The following is a 17,683-nucleotide window of genomic DNA, read 5'->3' on the forward strand; positions in this document are numbered from 1 at the left end:
GGCCAGTCACAAGTGCAATCTAGTTTGCTTTCAGCTTGCCTCATTCTCCTGCAGTTCCGTTTTCCTTGGGTCCCAATGCCTCCCATATCAACTCTAGCTCTGAGAAGCCTGCTTCTAACACATGTTGGTAGCATGCAGGCTCACCACCAATGGAGGCTCTCTTGTTTTCTGCAATTGCACACTTTTTGGGTCACAAGGCATCCTCAAACCAAGCTAGCCTTTGTCTGAATTCCCGCTGGACAGTTTGGTCTCCGTCTCAATATTGAAGATGTCAATCTGGTACACAGCCTTTACAAGAAGGAGGAAGGCTGAGAACAAAGTCTCTTTCACATGCACCTCTCGTGGATGGGAGTGAACCCAGTCAACATCTTACTTGCTTTAAATTCCCTGGAGTGGCTATGAAAGAGAGAGGTCTTGCTCGATCAAGGAGAAACAAACCCTTTGAATCATCTGAATTAATTCTGCATCTCCCAGGAGGGAGGACTTTGGCATCACTCTCTTATTCTCCATCCCTGGTGCCCAGTCTCACAATCCCAAAGAACAAAAGAGGAGTCTGTGGTAAGTAGTGCCCAAATGATTTTTTTTTCTTGCACTTTAATTAAATCCATTTTTCCTGGGGTCACTGCCTTGGTATCTATGGGCTTTGATCTTTAACCCACACATGAAGGAGTGGGTAACTTGTGCTCAGAGTAAGGAAGGTGCCTTCTTCCTGTGCCAGCAGAGCTCCAGCAATGAGCCCTTGGATTAGCAAACTCTGAGGTTGCGGGGAGAGTTTGAAACCTTTACAAAGCTGCATGCTAACTGGCTTCAGCCTCCACTTTGCCTTGAGCCCTTGACCTTCCTATATCAGAGGTGACTCCATCAGATGATAATTTGATCATGTTTTAGGAGACTAGTGTGGAGGTTGCTCTGGAGTGTAAGGTTCGATGTTTGGCTTATGAAAGATTATTTTTTCTTTTTCCAGTCTATTTGTCTGTTCCATTTTTAGAAATGACCCTCCCCTGCTCTTTGGTCAGGAAGGGGTCAGCACCAACCACCGAATGTTCAGGATGACACAGCAGAGTGTCACATGAGTGCTACTGTGCCAGGCTGTCTACACAAATACTGCTTGCTCCAGGCTAACTGCAGGTGGCAGAGCAGTGCCATCCTGGGGAGACAAGTGGCAGCTGAACTCTGTGGGTTACTGCTCCATTTCAGTGCCACGCAGAGTTAACAACCTCCTAGCCCAACCTTCTCCATTTAAAGGCGAGGAAACTGAGGTTCAAAATAGCGAAGGTCACAGAGACCATCAGGGATAGAATCCAAACAGAAACCAGGATCTCTGGTAGAAAGTCTCCTGTTTACTGATGAATTTGTCATCTGCCTTCATCGACCTGCCTCAGGACCTGACTCCACAGAGAGTGGGCTCTGTCAGGTCTGGGTGCCAGTCCTGACTCTGATGCCTGGTGGATGGCACTTCATACCCCTTCTTCTTGTCTTATCCCCTTGCAAAAGGACAGGAGTGAGGTGGATGATGAGGCCTGTCCTATTTCCTCGAAGGTTTTATTGTTAATAAGGAGAAAAGAAAATACCAAATGGGAAAGTAAAATAAAATGCACCAAGTAAGAGAAAATGCTAAATACATAGAACGTCTGGATCTTATTTGGGAGTAATGTGAATTGCTCAATTTAATGTTTTCCTACAGATAGATACTGGAGGCAGCAGATCAGACCAGATTAGAGATGTGGGAGACGAATGCCATTAGCACCCAAATCCCTTGGAGAATCCTGTGCTCCTGGTAAAACCTGCAGAAAGTGTGCACATCTACATGTGTGTGCATGTTTGTCCGGGGTGAAAGGCATGGGGCCAGGGAGGGAAGACATGGCGCCCTTCAGCACTGGGCCTGGTAGAGGGGACGGGGAGAGGCCCACCTGTCGGACACGTCGAGGAGAGGCAACACCGTCCACCGCCACAGGCTCCAGCCTTCATTGGTGGCAACGTGCCAGATCATCCTGCTTTGCTCCTTCCCAGTTTTGTTCTCTACTAGCATCAAGGACACATTTCCCCTCAAGACTCCACGGATGAGCCAGGACATTCGGAGCTACGAGGGAGAGAAGAGCCAAAAGATGAGGTGTTAGCATGGAAAGGAAACCTTAGGGCCCCTTCTTGGGTTATCAGTGGAAGTCCAAAGGATTTTTCTGGAGACTCAGCTGAGATTGGCCCAGTGAGGAGAGCAGGGCACCCACTGCCTGATCTTACTCATTGTCTCCCAACGTGGCTTTCATTAAGTTCAAAGAGCTGTGCAGGGACAAGCTATGGGTAGTTCTGGAGCTTTATTTAGGTTGACAGTCTAGATTTTATAAGATTCTTTCTTGGAGGTAGATCAGTGGAGTGTTCAATGAATTTCCTAAAGAGTAGCTAAAAATTTTTGTCCATGGCCCCAATCCACTTTGCAATCTTAGGCAAATGATTTTTTTGACTCAATTTCTTTGACTGATTTAGGTAAAATAGATTTTTATTCCTTCCCCAAAGATTCCAATGCTCTTATTTGAACAGCAGGAACACATTATGTATTAGTTAACTGGAGATTCTGTGACTTGGTAGGTAAGGTCAGACAAAACCCTTTATATCAAGATGTTTTAATACAGTGTCTTCCCGAATGAGGGTGCCTGTTTTTCCAAAGGAAGAAGGGAACTTCACCCCAAATCAAGAGAGAGTAGTTTCATGACACCTCAGGAAACATTTGATACTTTTGGCCTGCAGTTTGGGGAGCAGAGTGTAAGGTTAGTGTCTATCCAGAAAACTCAAAGTTTTTCTATCTGGAAAACATAAATCCCCAGAGTTTCCTTAGGCAAAGAAATTCATGAATGTTTCACAGTCTAGAGGGGAGCCAAGTACAAGTGGGCCCTGTGGGTCATTTTAGATCTTGCCCAAGAGGGCTACACCGACCATAGCAGAAGAGCTGCTGGTACCTTGAGATGCCCAAGGGCAGAGGGAGAAGGAAGTGACCACCTGTAACTGAGACACATATGTTCTAGTCAACATAAAAGACCCTAAGTCACAGTGGAGGTGGCGGAGAGAAAGGTAGATCTCTGAAGGAACCATGGAAGTGTCCCTGTGAGAAACACAAGCCTCAAACACATGTGCAGGGAACACCAATACCAGATCCCCCCCAAAATCCCAGCCAACTAAGAGTTTTCTTGGTCCCTTTGTGTTTCTTTTCTTATGCTTACAATCCTGAACGGTCAGAGGTCAGCAAGAAGACAGAAGAGGAGGAGAAGCTGGATGGGGAACCGGAAATGTCACTGATCACACCCTTCCCTGATTTCAGGCTGTCCCTCTGCAGCAGGACCAATTACAGTCAGAGCAGGGGAGGGAAAGAAGCCCTAATTTTAGATCAAGGTTGAAGTTCTGACTGGCACCACATTTTGATTATAAGATAAGCCAGTGTTTTGTGATTTGAAGAAACTGGAGAATAGTCTGCTTCCCTTGGAGTGATCAGACAAGTAGGGGGGGTCTGACTGAATTTTCACCCAGGACCCCATACAAGAAGCTCAGTGAAGGCTCTGAGACTCCCCCATACCAGTTTATCTGCAAGATTTACACCTGCCTTACGTATTTCTGCTCCTGTACCTTTGATCCTTCCATTTCTTCTACCTCCACTTTTCTTCTCCTCATGTTAAAAAAAAAAGGACATCGATTTTCTTTTCAGGAAGCTTTTTCTTACCATTCTACTCAGAAACGACTTCCTCTTTCTCTGAAGTCCTATAACTGAGGTGACTGGGATCCTCATGGGACATGCCTTGCTTTTCCTTACTGCAAGGCAGGAACTGTCTTATTTATCTTGTACTCAGTGACTGTCAAGCTTGGGCACATGGTTGGAGCCAGTCAATGTCAGAATGAATAAAAAGGTATACAAACATAGGCAGCCACTCCTGTCTTTACCAGGTTCCCAGCTCTGGTGAACCAACTTTTCATCCTCTGAAGCTTATTTGTACTTTCATGCATTCTGGAGATCAGGTTCCAGGGAAGGGGAGAGAATCTCCTATCTCTCAGCCACCTGACGATGTTCTAAACTGCCCAGTTCTCATTGCTCTTAGGAAATATTCAGTAAGAAGCAGAGTCTGCTAGTGACATGAGCATGTCCATGAGAAACAGCCCTGTCATGTCTATGGGGGGCCAGCTGACTGCTGAACTTTCTCATCTTCCCACACTACATTTTAGGCAAATTAGGTTGTGAGAGAGTGGTGGAGAGAGAACCCACATGATATGGTGCTAAGGTTCCAGCATCTTTATCCTGAAGACATCTTCCAGGAGCCTTCTTGGTTGGTATCAGCCCTTGAGGGAGATGATCAGCTATTGATTCACAAATATTTACTGCAGACCTACTCTGTGCTGCATACTGTGCATATCTTCCCTGTGCTCATGGACCTTATCATTCAACCAGGAAGTTAGAATTTAAACTAATAATTTCAAGTGTCTGAGTGTAACAAAAGATGAAGTAATTGGAGCCACTTGATAGCCAATGCAAAAGACATAAGACAATCAAAGCATTGATATCATCAAGGCCTTGGGTAAGACAGACGCTGGGCCCAACTGTTCAGAGCAATGAATAGATAAGAACATTTTAAAATTAATTTTCCTTTCATCTTTGTGTGTGTGTGTGTGTGTGTGTGTGTGTGTGTGTGTGTGTGACGCTGGGGATTGAACCCAGGGTCTCACACATACTAGGCATGTGCTCTACCACTGAGATATCTCCCCAACCCCTCCTTTCATCTTATAATAGTACCACTTATAGTTTATAGCAGAAAACACATATCTAGGGCCAAAACTCAAGCCAAGGCATGCACTGTCTGAGCTTCAACAATGTTGAGTTCTAGAAATAGATACAAAAGTCTTGGAATAAGATTAGCAGTCAATAAGTAGCTAGTAAAGTACATTTAGGATCATAAATTTTTTTTTTTTATCTGCGGAGTGCTCAGTAAGGAGATACCCAGGCAGACCCTCTTCCTTAAGACAAGCATCGCACAACCCACTGTTTTTGCCTTGGTCTTTGCCTTGGACACACTTCCAAGTTCTGCCTGTAAGAGCCAGTGAGTGCCTTGTTGATCAGATTGTGGTCCTTGGACCCATGTCTTCAATATTACCTGGGAGCTTGTTAGAAATGAGGAAGCTCTGGCTGGGCCCCACACCTACTGAGTTAGAATCTGGAGAGAAGCACTGAGTTAGAGAGCAGCCTCTGGAACTCTACCCTAGTGCTCCTCTGACTCATTCACCACCTTTCCAGAATGCACTGGAAACAACTGCCCTTTGCATCAACACTGATTCTTCAGGGGCTCATTTGATCATCTCATTTCCTGGCTTGTTCACTCTGTCAGAACTGGGAGTTCGTGCTCCATGGTTCAAGTGCATTAACTGTGTGACCTTAAGACTATTGCGTAGTCTCCTCTGAGCCTCTATTTTGTTACAGATAAACTTATGATCATACTCATACTTTCCCTGCTCACCTTAAAAGGTGGTTATAAATATTGGGTGAGTTAAAGAATGTGTAAGAGCCCAAGTGTGACTGTGTGTGGCGTGGGGAAACCAGTGGTTTTCCATCTGGGCTGCAAATTAGAGTCACCTGGGGCGCTCTCCAAATTGCCAATGTGTGGGCTCCACCTGAGAGATTCTGATTAAGTAGTCTTGGTTAGGTTCTGGACATCAGAGGCTTTAAAATCCCTCCAGGTGATTCTAAAGTGCATCCTGGGATGAGACCACTGGGGAGATGGGGCTACTTAGTGCAGAAAGTAGCCTGGCTCTCTCACTGAGGGGTCCATTTTCATTCTAGACTTTGAGTTTGAAGCTATTCTTAATTACTAAAAAAATGGCTTAAAGTGTACCCACCATCACCAAAGTGTAGAGGGGGTGATTCTTCTATAGAGAGGAGGACACAGCCCTCCACAGAGAGTTTTCATGAGGTTACCACATCAGCTCCAGGCAAAGACTGAGAACAACCCAGAAAGTGAGGGACCCCTGGGCTGAGGGTGAGCAGAACTGACCTGAGCCAGACCTTGCCTCTTGCTCCTGCAGGGCAAGGTTCTCACCAATTTCTTAATTACTAGGACAGGAGGACTGATGTCAGGTCTTAGTGAGAATTCCTTATTAATCACCGGTGTCTAAGGGTATAGAGCGCTCTGGTTCCTAAGGCAAACTGCAGTTCTGAGTCTGTCTCAAAGGCTGACATTTCTCCTATCTGGTCCTAGGTGACAGAGCTCCTCTGGTGTCATCCTAATTACCCATGCCAAGGACATGCAACTAGATCTTAACAGTAAGATTCCAGTGCCCAACTAGGCACAACACACTCTTGAAAGTTGATCTTCATACCCATTTCTATCTTGTGTCTTGTAGGATACAAAACCACTTGTTTATTGAATGCCACAAAGCTGCACCAGGCACTTACACAAATGCTTATCATTGTACACTCACAGCACCCCTTCATGTAGCTATTGTTACTCCCATTTTTCAGAAGAAGAATCTGAGGCTTGCAGGGGCGAAGCCAGTCCCTTGTGGGCCCATATGCTGTGGACCTGGGCTCTACTCTCTGTTCTACGCTGTTCCTACCACACCTTCAGAGCTATGCACACTGAACATGTTATGATAATCTTTAATGTATCCGGGGTCTATTGAGAAGATTTTCTTGATTCTTTTTGCTCACAGTGTGGTCTGTGGAGCAGCAACAATGGTATCACCTGAGAGCTTGTTAGAAATGCAGGACCTCAGGTCCTGGTCCAGCTCTACTGAATCAGAATTTATATTTTTACAAGGTCTGATCTGAGAAACACTTTCATATTGGAGGGATTAGGGGGATAGTGGATTTTCAGCCATTTATAACCCTAGCCCCAGTGTGTGTGTGAATGTGAGTGTGTGTGTGTGTGCGTGCGCACGCACGCGTGTGCAAGTGTGTGTTCATGTACATATCTATTATATTTATGGGAAATAACACTTGTTGGAGTCTGTAACAATATAATTTTTTATTCTCCTGGACACATCCTAATAGATATAGGTTCTAAATGGCAGCTTTTGAATAATAGACTCTTTTATATGCAGACAGCAAGTGAGACAAGTGAAAAGAAACAGCACCAAGAGCACGCCACCCGCAATTATATCTCCTGGCTCCAGCTGGCCCTTTTACAAGGGCCTTTTTTCCCTGCCTCTCTGTGGGGCCTGATAGACTTTCCAATTATGTGGGACCAGTGTTTGTCGTTTTATTAATTAAAGTCCTGTATGTAAAGCAGGAGCCTCATTGTGGCTAGGCCTCATGCTATTATTTCTCTCATGGCCCTTTCCTCCTCTGGAGGTAATGACTGCAATTTTATGTCTAGGATGTGGCCCGTGTTTGCTATGCACTCCTCGTGGCAGCTTCAGAATAATCTCTTGAACTCATAAGAAAATATCATAATGCAATTTAGCCTGGAAAGGGACTCAGTGGTATCCAATAATGTCCGTACTGCACGTCATACTCGCAGGGGTAGGGGACACTACAGGTGGAGGTGGTGGTGAGGTTTGCTATCTTTCAAAATTTATGAAGGGCTGCAAGAGTTCCAAGAGTAGAGCCAAAACCCCAAGGATGGATGCACCCAGTGTGCATTTCACCCCAACAGAATGAAGCGTGTCTTAGCAGCCAGAGATGTGCCAAGATGAGCGTGTTTGGTGGGTGACAGGTATCCTGGGTACTCCCCACGCTGGGAGTCATCTAGAAGACAAAAAGACTTCATGATCAGGATTGAAATTGTTATCAGGGGCCAAGATGGGGGTCGAGACTCCCCTCCAACCTAAAATGCCACAGGGTTTTGATTCAGGGTAGGAGCTTGTAACTTTTAAGATTCCCTGGTTTCAGCACGGTATATTATTAAGAATATTGACTCCCTGAAAAATCCAATGTTTTTGTTCACCATCTTCTAATTCACCTGGAAAGAATAAACACCAGCTCTCTAGCTATAAATAGCCTAATGAAAAATCAACCCAACACAGCAAGAAGCTGCCCAGATGCAGATTTTTTTGATAACAAGCAAATAAAATGTGATGCTGGCAAGTACTAGCAATTAGGGAAGCTTAAGGAATGCTGGATTCCTGGTCATGCTGGAGACTTAAAAGACCAGAATCCTTTCTGAAGACACCACCTCATATCTTTCTTTCTGAGACATCACATTGAAGCCAAAGGATACCCAGCTGGGGACATCCATCTGACCCCTTTGTAAAAACATGGAGAGAAAACATGAAGGTTATGTATATAAAAACAACAACATTGGAATCCCTGGGTGGTGAGGTTATAGAGTTACAGATATTTATTTTTTCTTCTGGGGTCTTTTCCAGATTTTTAGTCTATAGCTTTTGAAAACTAGAACAGAACTATAGAATAAATTTAGAATAGATATTAAAAGCATGTTTATGAGGAATAACATTGATATAGAAAAATGTAAAATGAATTAAGGAGAAATGAAATACTTAGATGATGTGATACCAAATGTATGTAAACCCTTTAACTACAACCATGCTTGGTTCTCTCTCCCTCTCTCCCTTTCTCTGGAAGGAAGTGCCACCACGGTGATAGGTGTTGTCTTTTGTGGGGGTAGGATTATGGGCAATTTTGCTTTTCTCATTTATACTTCACTGTGTTTTCCTAATGTTCTACAATGTACTGCAGAGTACTTTTATTATCAGAGAAAAACAAAAGAGTGCTACATTAGAAAAGGCAGCAATGGAGGACTCGGGTGTTGTTGGAAAGTAGGAAAAGAGAAAATCATCTTTTCACCCACCTTGGAGTGGATTGAGTTCTCTGGCCTGAGTTGTGGGCTTAGTGAGAGACCTGGAGCGGGGGGAGCTCCTGAAGGACCAGGTAGGACAGCACTGTGGACAGAGCATGGGCTTTGGGAATAGAGCGGGCTGGTCTTCATTTATTACAGAATATTTCAGATCTCAGTATGTTCTTCTATAAATTGGGGCCAATGTGCTTTCTCTAGAGAGCCACCGCAGGGCTTCAATCAAATTAGATGACGCAGTGCCCACATGAGCAAAGACATTTCACAAATGTCAGTTCTGTTCTCTACTGGAAAGGGCTGGTATGGAACACCATGTTAGAAATAAACAGTTCACAGAAAGACAGAATAGGATAGCATAAAGGATGCAAAAGTCTCCTCTGTGCCTCAGTTTCTCTGTGTGCATTGGAGATGATGCTGGGAGCAGATCCATTCTATGCAATGAAACTCCAGTGCCTTGATGGACAGCTACTGGAGGCATGTGAGTGTCTTCAGGGGCCCAGAGCCCCCCAGAAATGTTGATTCCCTGGCAGCTGGGGAGTCTGTGCTCTTACCAGAGTACTCTGAATCTGGGACCCGTGAATGTGTTATAATGATCACCAGTGGGAGTCACAAGGCTCTGTGATTACCATACCGCTTGAATGGGACCCAAGTCTGTGCCAAGGGCTGAGAAAGATTTTATTCACTCCCTGAGCCTTGACAATAATTCTTCATATGCCTCAGTTTCATTGTGTAATGGGAGAGGTATTAATTTTGAATAGCTCAGAGGTATTAAATTAATTATGTCCAACTGCAAATACAATTGCTGTTGATTACTCGAGCCCATTAGCATGTATTCTGGCAGAGTCAACCACGCCACAATAAGTAGTGACAGAATGCTAGGCTCCCCAGTGCCCTGCTAGCTCTAGATGCTGAGGTAAGAATTATTTTGGCTTGGAAATCTCAGTAGGGCCTCATTTGTCGGATCCTTGAGGGTCAATGAGGAGTCTTCTTGCTAGCCCCTCTCCTTAAGGGGCTGCACAACTAATTAATTAATTAATTAAGTGGGTTTATTGGGCATGGTTTCCTGGTGTCGCTGCTAGTAAAATAATGCTCCTAACCTGCCTCCACATTGCTAATTGACTGAGAAGAGAAATAAGAACACACAATGCCTGTTAGCAGCCAAGAAGAGGGACAATCACAACAATTGCTGCCATTGGCAAAGTATTGTGACGATTCCAAAGAGTTTGCACATTTTTATCTGATGCTGGCAACAACCTCAGGCAGCAAGTAAAACAGGTATTTTTGTCCCTGTTTTACTTGCTGCCTGAGATCTCAGTCAGACGGCTCGAGTGGGCCAGAGCTCAGAATCGAAGCTCCTGTGACCTAAGACAAGTCCAGTGATTTGGCTTTGGAGTTGGACTGACCTGGTTAAGGTTGTGGCTGTATCACTTACTAGCAGGTTAACATTGGGCTGAACATAAAGCTCTTAGCCCCAGTGTCAACATCAGTAAAGGGGGTTCACAATTTCTTACAAGTCTGTTTGCTAATGTAAAGATGAAGGTGAAATGTTCAGCACAGTGCCAGCCTTATACTAGGGCATCAATATTTTACAAATATATCCTTAGTGGGGGTGTGTAGCTCAGTGGTAGATGCTTTCCTAGCATGAAGGAGGCCCTGGGTTTGATCCCCAGCACCAACCAACCAACAAACAAAACTCTTAGTTGGCTCCACAGATAGTAAGAGTATCTTTCCTCAGCCACAGACTAAGGGAAGATTTCTTTCTCCCATGTTGCAAAGGCTCTAAGGAAGACTTTTTGGTTTGATTTTTAGTGTAATGCAGCTGAATTCTCCATAAGTAACCTGAAGACCAGAACCTTTCATACCAGAAACACTTTCTTAACTTTCCTGTTGAATAAACACCTGACAGGTATTCTGGATTCCTGTGGTCTGTCTCTTAGCTTGGCTGGTCACCCCGTAGGTCTGAAATCAGTGCTTGTTGTTTCACTGCCCTTCTGCGTCCCCTCTCGGTCACCCTCCCTCTAGATGTCTGTGAGCTCACCCAAGCCAGTCAGGTTGTACTCTGCTCAGGTTCGTCATCTGTAGAGCAGGGAAGGTTTCACTCATCACAGGGCAACCACGGGGAGGTGGAGAGGCTCTGTGATCCTCGACATTAAGGTAACTCTTACTACGGTGATATTATTACGGGTATGTGGGATGGCTGCCATTGGAGACCTAAAGTGGGCCTCATTCAGTGGGTCTTCAGGAAAAGCCACTTGGAAAATGTCTCAAGAATCACTTGAGCCTCTCCCTTCCCCTCCAAAGCAAAGGCCCCAGGTACAGGCTTCCTGAGAGTATCATGTCCATTGCTGATGGTGTTGGCAGGTGCCAGAGCTGAGGTCCACCCAGTGTTTCAGGTGTGTTGTCAGCTTCAAGGTGACTCACAGGATGACAGTGTCATCTCCCCTCAAAGGGACTGGGAAGGAAGGCCCCCTCTGTCAACATATTGGGGCTACTTAAGGGTAAATGGTTATTGTTATCTTTAGAGAACAATATGGAAAGGGAGGGCAGGAGGAAAAAAGGGACTTTTGCTGGACTGAAAGAGAGTGCTCCCCAGGTCCATGCAGGGTGGAGAAGGAGCTTTGGGGGATGGTGGAGAGTGGGGACAGGGGCCCATCTGCTGTTTCCTTGGACCCCAGTTGTTGAACCAGACCACCCTCACCCCAGTCCTGGTATGACCAGGCTACCAAGGGCAGAGCAAAGGCCAAGTTCTCCAGGTTCAGGCTCGTTGCATAGAGTAGGCTGTGGAATTGGTCTTGGAATTGCCACAAAAATCCAATAATGGTACTAGCAGACACAGGGTAGCAGGAACCCTATGTGCTATTTATTAAGCACCTATGTCTAGATCCAGGTGGGTACTTTTTACTGCCTGTTTCACTTGTTTCTCCTGCATGTTCTGCAGAGGACACGGAAACTGAGATGAGAGAGGCAAATTTCTCAATTCCACCTAGAAAGTAGTGGATTCCTCCAAGGTCTCTGTGACCCCAAGCCACTGCTCTTCCCACTAGATCTGACTGTCTTGATGAGGCTCCTTTTGCCCTGGTCCCACCTGGCCATCTGGATTCCTCTGGATGAGGAGATGTCATGGCTCTTGGGCAAAGGGGCAGAAAGGAGGCAGCTACTTGAGCCTTCCTAGCCCCTTGAGGAGAGATGGCACTGTGAAACTGACAGTGCATCTGAAGGCCCAGGAGGACCTTGGCTATGACTTTCTCCAGATGTCAGCATCACCCTGCAGGAGCAGAAGGGCCCTGTGCTTCCTACTGGTCCCCAAATGACATCCTCCTGGGTGGAGGGTGGATAATCCAGAGAGATGTCATGCAGGCAGCAGGAGATCCTGACCCTGGTCCCGGTGTAGGAGGAAGGCATTTTCCAAATGGCTTTTCCTGAAGACGTACTGCATGTGCAGAGGGCAGTGAGTATAAAAAGTCCCTAGCAAGACCAGCTGGATTTGCCCTTAATTTAGGCAAGCACTGAGGCCTGCTGCTGGTCTTATTTCTGAGACGAGTTGCTGCAAAGTTGTCTGAGCATCAGAGGAGAGGGAGGCTGGCTGTCCATGGGAACTCTGCCTGATGGGTATCTTCGTCTTTGTATACCTGACAAAAAGGACTTGGGCTTGGTGGGAGGGGAGATGTGTATGAAGCTACCCTGGAATCCCCTCTGGCTTGGCACTGGTCCCTGACTATTCATGAAGAGGGTTTCTACAACTACCACAAAGTGTTTGTGTAGCACTGTTTGACAATATAAGGACAGAGGCTGGTTTCAGGTTGACTCTGATAGGGACTGGCTTGTAGTAAGCCATGGGATGGGAAGAATGGGAGAGTAGAGAAGGGTGAAGGGCAGCTTCCTTTTCACTGGGTAGACGTCTCCTTCCTAATTAGCTAACATTAGTTAGACCACGCTGGGCTACATACAATGAACAACTAACGTTTGAGTCCCACATGTGAGCAGCAGTGACCCTTGGCATCATGGGGTGGTGTTCTTTTTCTGCCTTTAGAGGTAAGGAATCCATGATGGGGTGTTGGGGGCTTTAAGCTGGGTGAGCATGAGGCTGGATGCTGTGGAGTGTCACATCAACTGCCCCTAATCTGAGAAGGAATGATCTGTCCTGGCAGAGCAGTGTGACAAAGCCATGGGATCTGGGTTTGGTCTTGGCTTGTATTTGCTGGTTTGGATCTTTGGGTACATTTCTTTCCTGTCCTGTTGACATGGGCGGCTCCCATTGTCTGGGCAGCTCAGCATACACCCTGACTCATAGCAGATATGTAGATGTGCTCTGTAAAGTGAGAGAATCAAATATTCCTGCTCATCCCCCTGGGCCTACCTTGTCGGGGCTTTGGGGAGGGACTACTAAAGCCAGAGCAGTCTGCCTTTGTTTCTTCCTCCACCTCAAGCCATCTTTTAATTATTATTACTCATATCTCCCTTTTCTTGCTTTTCTACAGGAGACTTTGCCATTGAGTTTAATAAACTTTAAAAACACAGCAGTTAGAAAAGTCCCTCTCTCTTTCCCATCCGGAAAGTCTTCTTCCTCTGCTGGTGGGGAGGAAGCAGGGGCAAGCTTGAATAAGCCCAATCAGCAGCCGGGAGTGCCTCTCACCCTAGTCTGCCACTGAGTCACACTGAGAGGCTGGAGGGAGACGAAGGCATTTTTCCGGGAATGATCACCACACCCTGAAAAGTCTTACAAAATCAGCCAGCGAGCAATTTACTAAAAATCTCCCTGGCCGCCAGCCTTCAGGGCTGCCACCATAGGGGACTTCTCAGTGGGGCTTTGAGCAGGGCTTAATGGATGGCAGAGGGCAATTCCAGATGTCATCTCTTCCCCTGCACCTCTCTGGGCCCCATTTACTAGTTTTAATGACCCGGAGTGTGGGTCTCCTTTCCCTCCAGGCCAGCAGACCTGGAGGAACCTCACGGCCAGGTATGAAGCAGATGACTGCAGCTAATCAGAGCCTCTCTCTTCACCGCTTGGGCTGACATCAGGGCAGAAGGTCCTGGCTGGGCTCCAGGATGCCAGTGTATGTGCAGGGAGGGAACAGGTGGCCCTAGCTCTGGCTAGGTACGAAAACCAGCAGTTGGGAACTGACCACCATTAAAATGGTGGGTGACAACCCACTTCCTGGATCCCTAGTATTCCTGCAGCTCACAGGGAGAAACACCGCTTCCAGGTTTTTGAGAGGAAAGAAAATGAGGGAAGGCTACTTTTCCACTCCCCTCCCCCTCCCCCTCCTCCCCCCCCCCCCCCCCCCCCCCCCCGGCCTTGTTCTGGCCTGAGAACATGGTTTAAATTATTCTAGTCACAGGCAGGCTATTCAAATAAAACAGAATTACAAACCACACGGGGCTTGTTGAGACAGTCAAGCTTCCAGGGTGTGTGAAAGGCAGGGGGAGGGGCGCAGACGGCCCCTGCTCCTCTGCTCCTCGCCTGCATCCTCTTTATTACCAGCAGCTGCAATGCTAGACACATCCAGGGTGTCTCAAAGCCAAGGAGGACTGAGCAGGTCTGACAACGCGCAAGCCTATGAAAGCCACGGCAAGGTTCCCCTCCCCGGTGGCAACTTTAATTATTTGAACTGGAGATCGGTGAAATAAAAATAAAACAAAATCAGAATACATTGTAAGGGGCTCCTCAGTTTCCTGCAGAGAATAGCGTGTGGGGAGGGGGAAAAAAAAGAAAAAAAGACCTCACAATGCTCTGTTTGTGGCTGGGCGAGGCAAAGGTCTTTAAATATTCATGCCCCATGTGCAATTGTGCAGAGAAAGGAAGGAGGCAGTGTCTGCTGCAGCCGGCTGGCGGGGGAGGTGGCAGCAGTGGCTGCAGGCAGCTGGAGGGAGGAGGTGGGAGCTGGCCTGCATCTGGAATGCCCCAGAAGCTGGGGTGGACCCAAGGTGCACCCTGGCTGTGTCTGATCTTTCAGTTTCTCATCTCTTCTATCTCTGATCTATCATTTCTAGCCTGTTTTCAGGTTCATCTTTCTGAAAGTCGAGTTATGTCGCACTATTTGGGGACACATGTAGTGAAGGGAAACTCTCTGATGGACCCCAGAATGAATTTCAGCCATATTTGGCAAGCACACCTATGGGCCAGAAAAATCTCAAAAATCACAACCAAGTTACCAAGGGTTAGGGTTGAAAATGCAGAGTCCCAGCTGCACTTAGTGGTGCCACTCAGGAGGTCCAGGGTGGGGCTCGAGAATCCTCATTTATCACACTTTCCAAGTGATGGCAGGTGGAGAAACAAACTTAATAGTGAGCTTGTTCCTGGAAATTCATTGATGACGACACCAGTTCTTCTATGAGAGCTCACCAATGATTGTGGGGTTTCATGGAGGAACATTTTGGGATATCTGCCACACATTCATTTCCTGGAGATCAGGGCTCATCTGTTTTAGAGAAGATACTCCATGGTGGGCATCCGCCCTAGCGCTCAGGTAGACCAGCTGCCAGTCCCTGCTCAGACCCTCGTTAGGAACCTCCATCCTTGGCCCTATTTAGCATTCACTTTTCTGCACTCAAGCCACACAGCCAATGAAGACCCTTTGGAGGGCTGAGAAGGGGTCTGAGATAACCTCTCCCAGTCTCCGATAGAAGTGCTACATCCATTTCCCTACCACTGGAGTTTGGCTAACTTGAGAGAAGAAAATCAACTTTTTGCTTTGAATCAAATAAATGGTGGGGCTTATAAACCCAAAATATATATTTCTACTTTGGTTATTTATTCATTTTGTTTTCTAAAAACATTGCTCCCAACATTGGGAATTCAAAGGCCCATCAACATCAGACAAATGGCCTGAAAACTTGAATGTGAAATAATGTGAAGGTAAATATATATATAAATATGAATAATGTGAATGTGGGATGGACTCACTCCCTTCCCTTCATTTTACCTGCTGAGCCAAATTCTGGAAAAAGGGCAGGAAACAGTAGAAATAGCCTAGAGCAAATGTGACCACAAGAAACATAAAGCAGACCAGTAAGAGAACACACCTGCTTCAGCTATTGATCAATGCAAAGGTTATTACAGAAGTGATGGAGTATCAGAAAAATATCACTTTTGCCTTGACATTTCTTTTTCTGAAATTAGGCTTATATTAAATCCAGTGAAGAATAAATTTTAAGACCAAATGCTTTTAAGGCTTCTCCCGTCCTCTCAGGTGGGCCAACCATCTGTCCCTGGTTAAGATTTTCTCTTAAGAAGCCCTCCTTTCTAGGCACCTGCTCTGAAACATCTGAGAAATACCAACAATGACTCGAATTCTACCATCTGCATCAGATAGCATGGTTTCTCAAATACAATTTGATTTAATGAATCCCTTTATTTCTGCCCAGACTTCTTCCAAAAAAGGATTTAAGGTGGCTCAGAGACCCATAAAATGTAGTAAGATAACATAAACTAGAAATTGGTGAGGAAGAGGGGGCAAATGTTGAGTTGTAAAATCACCAGGAGTGGGGCATCGACAAACTACATATCATAAAGTCCTATTTTACTTACTAAGGGGGAGCCTCAACTTTAATTTGACCATTCCTCTAATTGAAAAAATTCATTTACACAACTTTTTCATTCTTATTTGTTTTATGCCTGTGAGTTTTCATTTCAAAGCAAACTGGAGAGCTTGAATTTCATCTCAGAGAAGGGGGAGTCCTGTTGTCTGTGCCTCTGCTGGCCAGAGCCTCTCATCTCTGAGATTTCTACCAGCCAAAGGAGGGGAAGTGAAGCTACCAACTTCCATAATGTCCACAACTTGAATGGAAAAAATTGGTCAGAGGGGGTGGAGCTATTTTGCAAACCAAGTCAGATAGGGATTTTTTTCCTAGGTATCTCCCAAAAGAGGGCACTGGCCGAGTCTGAGCTACATATTGGATTTCTATGATATGTGAGATGCAGGTGCCATGGGGCAGTACAAAGAAGCCCCAGGCCTGCCCTCTGAGAGCTTGAAGTCTGATGTTTTGCTGATGCTCTCTTCTTTCTCCATTCTCCTTCTGAATGTGTAGACAGGATTCCAAGGCACTGTTGGCTGAACTATTGGAACACTCAATTTTGTGTCAGATACTCATCTCAGCCTTTAACATATATTAACCCATTTAATTCTTACCTCTTGGGGCCAAGCACTATCAAGTGTTTGTAGGTGAGGAAACTGAGGCCCTGGGAAGTCAATGAACTGCTCAACTGAAGTGTACAGCCAATTGGGATGGAGCCTGTCTCATACTCAGGTCACTGATTCTGGAATCCATGAACTTAATCACTGTGCCACGTTGGGGTCTTAAGTGCCTTTCTCGGCCTCTTGAGGATATGACCTTTGTATGTGAAGGAACATGACTTCAGGCCTCTGATCCTCAACAGAATGCCCCTGATATCTTAGAGAAATTTATGTAAATCAAACTTTTGATGCTTCATAATATTTGAAATGTATTATAAGAAAGCTCGATATTTCTAAAAAAGGTTCAGTAAAAAGTCTTCTGTAAATCATTGTTACCCTTCCCTGTTATGCCTTGGGAAATTTTTTCTGGGTTTGCTTAAATTAAGGTCCTACTGTGAATAGTTCAGTGCAGCTGAGTCTGGGTATTGAAGGTAAGATTCTCTGCAGATGGGGTTTAGCATGTTGTTGGATGCCACATGCCTAAAACATAGCAAAATGGCTTTCTTGTCCTGCCAGGAAATCAACCAGCCTAGCCATGCAGGCTCCTTTCTTGTGTGGGTTCATCTGGAAGAGAGAACTAGAGGAACACTGAGACTTGCCTCACACGGAGAGTTCTTAATTGGCGCAGGAAAGGTAGCACTGGTCACTGTGGCACTCTCAGAAGTGGGGACATCAGTGGTGCTGAGCGACAGGGCGTGGCCTGGGGGAGAGAGGAGAAGAATCTCAAAT

General features: G+C 45.8%; 1 protein-coding gene across 1 annotated transcript in view; it reads right to left on the reverse strand.

The window, feature by feature from the left end:
- Alk (ALK receptor tyrosine kinase) overlaps positions 1 to 17,683 on the reverse strand; it is a 643,754-nt gene that overhangs the window by 90,136 nt on the left and 535,935 nt on the right. Inside the window, exons 8-9 of the mRNA XM_027933420.2 lie at positions 17,554 to 17,654; positions 1,911 to 2,080 (exon numbers count right to left, since the gene is read on the reverse strand). Of these exons, the coding sequence (XP_027789221.1) occupies positions 1,911 to 2,080; positions 17,554 to 17,654 (271 nt within the window). The remainder of the gene's footprint in view (positions 1 to 1,910; positions 2,081 to 17,553; positions 17,655 to 17,683) is intronic.

Source organism: Marmota flaviventris, chromosome 14 (assembly GCF_047511675.1).
Source record: "Marmota flaviventris isolate mMarFla1 chromosome 14, mMarFla1.hap1, whole genome shotgun sequence".
Classification (NCBI taxonomy): Eukaryota; Metazoa; Chordata; class Mammalia; order Rodentia; family Sciuridae; genus Marmota; species Marmota flaviventris.